Genomic DNA, 9,770 nt, shown 5'->3' with positions numbered 1-9,770 from the left:
TCACCTCTGGAATATCCTCTGGCTGAGTATCTGCTGGTTCTGGCTGATCCACTTCCATTTTAGCCTCCATTTTCACTTCCTGTGAAGGCTGCTTCTCAGGAATGGCCTGAGAATTCACTTCTGTGCTACTAGTAGATGGTGGGTTTGACACCTGCCCCTCAATGCTTACAGCTGGCTGGGAAAGCTGGGCAGAGAGGGGGGGACGACACAAAAAATTTGCCAATTATACAACCAGAATTTAAGCTACACAATAGGATGGCATGGTTAACCCATTTCTAGGCTGGTATCATTACATCCTTTTATAGAGCTTTAACTTACTGCCTATTTCATCCCCTTGTAATAAATCATGCTTTATTTTATTTTAAATCCTCACTCGGATATGCTTAGAGAGAGGAGGGGAGAGAGAAACATCAGTGTGAGAGAGAGACATGGACTGGGTGTCTTCCGCACGTTCCCTCACTGGGGATCAAAGCCGTAACCCAAGAATGTGTCCTGTCCGAGTTACCCCAGCAACCCTTTGGTACACAGGATGACGCCAGCCGAGTCACTCTGGCCGGCGTGCATTATGCTTTGGAACAGGAGATTGAGGACTGAGGAATACTGGTTCACCGTTTGCACATAAAAGAGCCACCAACTGGCTTTTTGGTGATTCTCATTCTGTGGTAGTGTGTGAGGGGGGAAGGTTTCAGAGATGACTGCCAGGAGGAGCTCACATTTATAGAGAAATGGAAAGAAAAGAAAAAAGGTTGACTGCCTGTCTTGTTTTGTTTTTAACACTTCTCGTTAGGACATTTCAAATGTACAGAAAAATAGAATATAATGAGCCCTCATACTGCATGGCTGTTTGGAACAATCAAATTCTAAAGGATAAATGTCCACTCTCCTAAGTCTTCCAATAAGAAACCTCATAATGAGAGGTTAGCATTTTCAGGAACTACCCTACGTAGAATAAAATCAAGTTTCCTTTTGCACTCTGCCCTCTCTTGCCCATCAAAGGCCAGATGATCCAGTCACTAGTGAACAGTATTTTATAAAGTAGACTTTTAGCTCAATATTGACAGAGAATGAAAATAGTATTAGTAATCAAGTAGAAGGCTCTAAGCCTTCATCCATCGAGTTCTATTAATAAGGATGCAACTATTAGATGTGAATTTAGATGTCTACTATACATAAAATGAGCCTCTCACAAAGAAGCTACAAGTTGTTCCAAGCCCATACTTTTCTCTCATCTTAGATCATAATTTTCTAACTTCGGCTAGGACCACAAACACCCATAAATTCATGATTTTGTTTTGATCATTTGCTCTCATATAATACAGCTCAGACTATTTGAAAAAGATTCTTTAAAATTCATGTGGGTATACTAAATGTACTTGAGTCTCTCCCCTGATGGTCCCCCTTAGGTGCCTTAAAGCCTCCGAATACAATATGAAACAGCATGGTCAACATCAGACCTAAACAAAATCTCTGAACTCCATCTATGCTAGGTACTACAACAGGAAAAAGAAATTTAAAAAGGGTAGGGAAAGTAAGAAAGAAAGAAGAAAGTCGAATCTAGTCTAGCTGGGCAGACAACAAGAGATGAAACAGTAGACAACAGAATTAACACGGCACAGAAGTACGTTAACACCACAGTACAGCTGAACCAATTCCGCCTAAACCCAAGTCTGCTTACTGGAGTGGCAGGCTGTGGAGGCAGCAGTGGTGCCGTCGGGGTGGGAACAGACGCTGACGTACTCTGCTGTGAGAGAGGCTGCTGCTGCGGCTGGTCAGCTGAAGCAGCAGCAGGAAGTGAAGGCTGTACTTGGGGAGGAAGTTGCGTTGGTGGAGGTGTAGGTGTCTGCCTTGGAGGTGGATGTAGAGCCTGGGACTGTGGTCCAGGTGGCATTGCTGGAGGTGTGGGAACAGGAGCTGGAATTGCTGTTGCTGGTGGAGGCTGAGCCCCTATGCTTGGGGGAGTGTGGTGAGGGGTGGGAGTCCGACTAGGTACAGGAGAGGGTGAATTCTGGTGCAGAGCTGGTTGAGGGAGAGGAGGACAGTGAATGTGGCTCCCTTGAGACCCTGGAGGCATTATAGGAGAGTTCACAGGGCAGGAAGAACTGGACATTTGTGCCTGTTAAAATGAGAAACAGAGTAAGATGGAAATTAAGAAGAGAAAGCAATATTTACACAGGCAGGCTATATGCATTTAAGGACACAAACAAAAAATGCAATGAATGCCTTCATTTAAAAATGTGATAAAAACTGTTATTGGGGGCATATATCTTTGGATAATATAGTACAATTAAGTAAACTTCAAAAAATTCAGCTGAATGGCCTCAGTCTCTACAGGGGCACGGAACAGGTGAGTACACATACACAGTGGATTTTGGCCTTCCTATGCTCTCTTCAGCTCGAGTTCTTCATTCTGCACAGCAGTTGTAATGAAGATTTCATTTTAACGTGTTCACTACTTTAAAAAATGGTTAATACTATCAATTTAATTTCTTTCCTGGTTTATAACAATTAACATGGCTATGCCACAGAGTAATCACTTCATTGTTCAGAATAACACATGTCTATACTGTTTATTTTCAATCCTCACTGAGGACATTTGTCCATTGATCTTTTTAGAGAGAATGGAAGAGAGAGGGGAAGACAGAAATATTGATGTGAGAGGAACACATCACATCGATTGGTTGCCTCCTGCACGCGTCCTGACCAGGACCCAGACTGGGGAGGAACCTGCAGCTGAGGTACATGCCCTTGACCAGAAGTGAAACACGGGCCTTTCGGTCCATAGGCTAACTAACGCTCTATCCACTGAGTCAAACCTGCTAGGGCTATACTGTTCTAAATAAAAACTTTAAAAAAATCATCTACTCTTATCCACTATTGCTGCCACCCTTCCCTGTATAAAACCTAGACCAGAGGTTCAGGTTCAAGAATCACAAAACCAAGTAAGAAAATCCATTTGTGAGACATACTTGAGACACTGGTGCTTGACCTCCAGACGGAGCCAAAGGCATATTCGTTACATTCATTCCCTGTGTTGAGAACGGAGTCTGGGGAAGGTACTGGCTCTGGCTGGAAGGCTGCTGCATTCGAGGCCCATAGCCCATAGGCTGCACACAAAAACACAGCACCAAATAGCTTCATTACAGTTATTCTACTAGAGCAGCTGGAATCACCAACTGGTCTGGCCCTGCTGTGGGGAGGACGGGGTAGGGCAGGAAAGGAAGAAAGTGTTGCAACAGCTGTATTCATGCCAAGATAATGGAGGATAGTCTCACAGTTTACCTAATCCTACTTTAGAGAAATTACAAGAGGTGACAAACAAATTCTCTGCTATACAAATGCACCCAAAACTGACAGAGTAAAGGTAATTGTTTCTTCACAAACTCTGCTTAAGGAAGAAGGATGAATCAAAATTTCAGACCTTTGCTCTTTGCTTATGTAAGTGATATTGTAACAGAGTAAACTGTAAGACTCCGTAATGGGTACAAAGAAGTAAAATATTACAAGTTGTGCTGAACAAGGTGCAGCATACATGGTCCCCAATGAATTGTTACATTTCATTTATAAAATTATATCCCAAACAAATACAGGCCTTCAATGAAGAATTATGGAGTACCAAAGGCCCCAAAACACCATAATCTAAGAAAGGTATGGACATACTAAAATGAAGACTAGTAAGCCTCCTCATTAAATATGGAAGACATTATGCTACACAATGCTAAAGAGCCTCAGGAATTAGAGGCACTAGCTAACGCAAAGACAAGGTAAGGGTTGGGGCCAACCAAAGGTTAATAGGTTTAGAGTTTGCAATAGGAGCAATGAGATGCTAAGAGTCCTTCTTCTCCAGTCTCTACGAACAGGCAACTGCCCCTCCATTGCAAAAGACAGTTACCTTCCTGGGGAAGACAGACATTAGAGAAGAGAGGTGAGTATGTCAAAGTGTATAGGCTACCAAATGCTGAGATTCCAGCGAAAGGTGACTGACTGGCCATTCTTATCAGCTTTTCAATACTATGACTATGAACAGTAGTTGGAAGCAAATCTTTCTTATAGTATTTTATATAGATTACAATCAAGATAGTTCTTAACATATATATTGAATTCCAGGAGATATATATATATATATATATATATACACACATATACATATACTTTAGAAACCTGGTTTTTCCATTTAAAGCTTTCAAGCCATTATAGAAGTTCTGACACAGAGCATTCCAATTTACAGATGTACCATAATTTGACCTAACAAATCCCCTAGTGCGCATTCAGGATATGGTTTTATTTCAAAAGAGAATATATAATGCAACATCTTTCACACAAATCTTCTTCAAAGTATATCCTTTTAGTATCTCAGTGATTATTTCTGTAGGATAAATTCTGAAAAAACAATTTATAGATAAAGAGAAAGGTGAAAATTAATTTTAGTGTCCAATGCCTATTTATCCTCATTTCTGAAATACATACTCACTTAATGTCTATATTAGGGCCATAGAATACAAAAGAATTACACAAGAATCACTTATAGTCAGCTGTTTAAGCATGTGCCAGAATTTTTATATACAAAGTAAAAACAAAGAAAAAAAGGATTTTAAAATTGTCAGGTATAGGTCAAAAGAGATGACCCAAACAGGCCAAACTTACTGGGTTTAGAGTTCCAGGCTGAGCTAACTGTCCATGGTGCTGAAGAGGAGAGGTTTGGCGGGGCCCAATAGGGGGCTGCGGCATATTCATCTGGCCAAATTGATTCAAACCTGTAAGTGTAAAATACTAGATTTGAACACTTTTAGGGGATCAAAGAATAAAAGACAGTTCTTATTTCTGATTCTACATCCTTTTATAAGGACAAATGAACCTGTTTTCAACTGTGAATGAATCTGCATAATTTACAATAGCAATAGAAGGGCATTGTTATCATCAATTCCATCTTGGTCCATTGTTTTTAAATGGATGCTTGATCACTTTAATGCCTTTTGCCTCTCAACCTGTCAGCCAACCTGCTCTTCACCCCTCCCCTTCCTCTCTGGGCTCCAAACTTCAAAAGGATTTCAGATTTCTCAGGCAAGCAATTATGATACCTATTTTGCTGGCCTGGGGCAAGAATCAAGGTGCAAGTATAATCTCGTAGTACACCAGGGACTCTGTTAGAGGTCACAATTAAATACATGGTTTTCTTCCATAACTTACCAGGTTGAGGAGTTATCCGAGGCATCATCTGGTTTGGCACACTGCCACGGATCATAGATGGATCAGGTAAAGGGCCGTCTGGAGTGGAATAGAGAAATGGTTAGAAAAGCATCTTTCAGCTAAGTTTCTTTCCCTTTAAAAAAAAACAAACCCACATCATATTTTTAGTTACATCTTGAAGAATTCAGTCTGAATCACACAATAACAAAAATTATGACTCAAACAGGAACTGGAAGAAAATGTTAGTTCTGAAATATTTTTTAAAATGCTTCCAAAAGGTTTTAGTACATTCCTTTATGAACTATGGTGCTTTCAGTATGGACAGGAAAATCTTAAAAGAAAAAATGCTATTATAGCATTTAATATGCTATTTAACTAACCCCGATTCTTTGGTTTGTATGCAGCAGAATACCTCGAGATAAGGGCCACAGATTTTGTCCAGTAGCAAAATTTGATTGTGTACACCAATAATGTTTTTTTAAGTGCTGTGAATATTGGCTTTAAATAAAATACTTATTATACAGAATTACATATTATGCACCTCTTAAAATAAATACAAAAAATAGATATAATTAAAATATCCTATATAATAAAAGGCTAATATGCAAACGGACGGAACGGTCACTATGACGCACACTGACCACCAGGGGGCAGACACACAATGCAGGAGTTGCCTGCAGGTGGTCAGTGTGCTCCCACAGGGGGAGCACTCAGCCAGAAGCCCTGAGCTGGGCTCACGGCTGGTGAGTGCAGTGGCAGTGGTGGGAGCCGCTCCTGCCTCTGCAGCAGCACTAAGGATGTGCAGCACTAAGGATGTCCGACTGATAGCTTAGGACATCACCTGAGGGCTCCCAGATTGCAAGAGGGCACAGGCTGGGCTGAGGGACCCATGCCCAAGTGCATGAATTTCGTGCACCGGGCCTCTAGTGAATATATAAGGTTCTAATATTTTCTTAGATTATGTTCTACTGCAACATTCCCAACCCATTTCACACCATACTGCACAGAGAAAATAGTATTTCTATAGCACTGGGGGAAAGGCAGAATGCTTGGGAGTGAACCAGCTATATCCCATACACCCCCGACCCAGTGTTGTGTGCTCAAACATTAGGAACACTTGTGGCACACTGTGCTCTAAAGACAAACCCACCACATCAGACAACTCTCAAATTTTACTGTCACTTTTGTTCATTTAATAAAATGATCCCACAACTATGTAGCTTATTGCAATTCAAGTTACTAAATTCCTAAGGACTTATCACTAATATTGCTCCTAATAAAACAATAAGATAGTCAAATTTAAAACTGAAGAATGCTGAACACTTAAGTCATATAATTTAACTGCAACTGTGCAAGACTTACAAAATTAATGTGTAACCTGTGTTCACTATATAAAAATTTAGAGAACATAGCAAAAAGAGATAAACCTCCATTAATAGCTTTAATATTCCATATTATATATTCACATACACTTTATACAAAAAAAAGTTTTCACTTAATATAAGTGGAACTTTTTCTCTTGTCAATAATATGCATGGGTACTCCAAGCTAAATGCTGGGGCACTTTCAGGATATTTCTGATGTTTCCACACAACTTCTGTGCAATTATACCATTATTGCTTGGAATTAAATTCCTAGAAATGGAGCAATTAGATTTCAGAGAATGAACTATTTAAATTCTTATCAACAGTACATATTTTAAGTTATGTCGTCACTATCACCCATTTTAACCTTTAGAGATCCAAAAAGGTATGTACTGACTTTACTTATTCTTTAGTTTCCTTTTCCTACTTTTCTTTGTAAATGTTTCTTCAATTAGTATCTTCACTACTGAAAATATTTTCCTTGAGCCCTAACCGGTTTGGCCCAGTGGATAGAGCATCGGCCTGTGGACCAAAGAGTCCCGGGTTCGATTCCAGTCAAGGGCACGCACCTCGGCTTGTAGGCTCTCCTCTCTGGCCCTGGCCCTGGCCCCGGCTCTGGCCCGGGCTCGTGCAGGAGGCAACCAATTGATGTGTTTCCTCTCACATCAATATTTCTCTGCCTTTCCTTCTCTCTTCCACTTTCTCTAAAAATCAACAGAAAAATATCCTCGGGTGAAAATTTTTTAAAAAAGGAAAAAATTTTTCCTTGGCTTGTCCATTAGTTTTTTGTTTAAAGTTTAAAAATTTTAAGTATTTACTATTAATTTCTGTGTACTGGGTATGGTAGGAATCTCCTCCTTAATCTTCTACAAAATGTCAGATTTAGTATAAGCTAAAAGTCAACATATATTTAGGACTACTTGGTTCTACTAACACGTGATCCTGCATTGTACTATACTGTCCTTAACACAGCACTACAATTTAATATATGATAGACTTTAAACTTGGCTCAAATTTCTAAAGAGCTCAAGTAAATTCACCACACCCAAGTATCTCAAGTTTGTCCACTTGTCTCTGTAACTTAGTTATGCCCCTAGTTCAAACCATTAGCACTAAAGCAGTCTCAACTCTAGACTTGACTTTGTTTCTGAACATCTGTTCTCGTACCTACTCAAAATATACCTGCACTTTCATTTACCAGTGGGCCTTGTGTATACTATTTCTTCAGCCAGAAATGTCAGTCTTCTCAATTTTTTTCATATCATAAGCCAATGAGAAAACGTATCTAGCACGTGGCAGTTAACAAATGAGGTTGCTACTACAGGCCAGGCAACCAACTGTTCTCCACTTGACTATGTTGAGGCCTGAGGAGGAATCCATATATAAATCTATCAAAGGCATATAGAGTTGGTACCTGTTAGCTCAGCTGGTGAAGAAATACAGCGTTTTCCCTATCACAGCCTTTCTTCACATGATTTAAATAATCTATATTCTTTCTCACCATTGTGTACCTAACACCACTGCTTGGAACCCACCAACCAGTCAATGAATGAATAAGGAAGTAAACAATCCTGACTATCTGGTTAAATCATCAGGCTGAGAAGGCTGCTATAACCAGAACACAGTGTCAAGATGAATTTTAAACAATGCTTCTAAAAAATAGTTCTTAGACTTTGAACATATTGTGTCAACAGAAATAACTTGTGTGTTTAGGATATATGAAAACTGGTGGGGCCTTTGAACCTGCTCAGTCTACATTTATTGGTTGCCTACTATGTGCAAGTTAGTGAAAACCTGTGGGCTAGCATTTCCTAAGTGTCACTATGAGAGAAAGGTATCTGGGGCTCTCAAATGATGCCAGATTATCAGGACATGTTAAATAACTTGCTCAGAAATCTTAAATGTGCTGCTCAGCTACTGTTTTTACCAGAGGATAAATTTTCTTTGCATAGGCAAAAAATGCAAAGAAAACTAGAATAGCTGCATAAGCTTATGCAAATTAATGACTTTGGTGAGAAATCATTTATTACCAAATTTTCTCCAAATCAAATATAACAAAAAGCACTTACTAGAAGTCATTCCTGGTTGTGGTTGCCCCATGTTAGGCCCTGGATTCATAGAAACTGGCACCATGCCTGCAGCATTTGGTAGCATGTTTTGTTTCTGTAGTCTAGTCCTTCGTTTTTCTTCTAGTTCTTTCTGGATTTTATAGATCTTCTCAGCTAGCAGGTGGTAGTATTCCGCCTTTATAAATTTTGGAAATAAAATGGAGATGAGGAAAAAAGAACTACCATTTGGTAACAGAAAAAATGAACTAAGAAGAGATTTTAGCTGCACTTAAGTAGGCAGAAACCAAAAGTGGGAAGAACCTAATCTACTTTATTGTATCATTCCAAACATGAGCTCATTTTGGAATGATAATGTGAAAGGCAGCTTCATTATGAATCTATAAAATAAGTATGACCTCTCAAAGTCGGTTTACAAAGTATGTACTGGCAATTTACAGCACATGCAAAGACTATGCTACATTTTTAAGAAGTGCCAATTTAGAGAAGAAAGTTCAACTGATTCAGAAACTGCAATACTACTTGACTAAGCAGCTGATTCACCATATTCTAGTGAAAATAGCACAGAGCTGGAAACAGCTCAACCACTTTCTAAGTTGACAGAAGGACAACCCAGATAAAGTGCCACATGAGTGGACTGTATTACTAAGAGGAAAAACGTAAAAGTCTTGATGATGTACACTTTAAGAAAATTACTTTGTTATCTTGACTATGCATAATGAGAATAAGACAGGATAGCTAAAGGTATCTTCTGAAGTACATATTACAAAGAGGAATAAATACAGGGCCATTTCTGACTTTCTACAGGAAAAAAACAGGTGCTCACGCGATTATTTGCAGATTCATACATGTCCCCTTCCACTTTCCGGGCATATGCAACTAGGTTTTCCATTCGTCTGTCTTTTAAAGCAGCAGGATCCGGAGTAGGAAATATGGCTTGAACACTAAGAATAGAGAATCCTAACACTGTTATATCACAAAAGCTTTTCAAACTCATCATAGAAATATACTGTACTTTAAATTTTCCCCTCATTTTTGTACAGTGTTCACATTAAATAAAATTTAAAAGTGAGGGGTGAACCTGGTGAGTGTGGCACAGTAGGTGAGCGTTGACCTATGAACCAGAAGATCATGGTTCGATTCCCCGTCAGGCACA

General features: G+C 39.4%; 1 protein-coding gene across 4 annotated transcripts in view; it reads right to left on the bottom strand.

Annotated features, from left to right (window-relative positions):
* The window catches only part of EP300 (E1A binding protein p300), a 68,620-nt gene that overhangs the window by 24,690 nt on the left and 34,160 nt on the right, over positions 1 to 9,770 (bottom strand). For 2 of the 4 annotated variants that reach the window (XM_008144581.3, XM_054719562.1), the window contains exons 9-15: positions 9,441 to 9,558; positions 8,618 to 8,792; positions 5,185 to 5,262; positions 4,642 to 4,751; positions 2,967 to 3,104; positions 1,676 to 2,113; positions 5 to 184 (exon numbers count right to left, since the gene is read on the bottom strand). In XM_008144581.3, the coding sequence (XP_008142803.2) occupies positions 5 to 184; positions 1,676 to 2,113; positions 2,967 to 3,104; positions 4,642 to 4,751; positions 5,185 to 5,262; positions 8,618 to 8,792; positions 9,441 to 9,558 (1,237 nt within the window). The remainder of the gene's footprint in view (positions 1 to 4; positions 185 to 1,675; positions 2,114 to 2,966; positions 3,105 to 4,641; positions 4,752 to 5,184; positions 5,263 to 8,617; positions 8,793 to 9,440; positions 9,559 to 9,770) is intronic. The other 2 variants (XM_054719564.1, XM_054719563.1) reach the window with 2 other exon arrangements.

This window comes from Eptesicus fuscus, chromosome 7, assembly GCF_027574615.1.
Source record: "Eptesicus fuscus isolate TK198812 chromosome 7, DD_ASM_mEF_20220401, whole genome shotgun sequence".
NCBI classification, from domain to species: Eukaryota; Metazoa; Chordata; class Mammalia; order Chiroptera; family Vespertilionidae; genus Eptesicus; species Eptesicus fuscus.
This window is presented reverse-complemented; position numbering and strand designations above follow the sequence as displayed.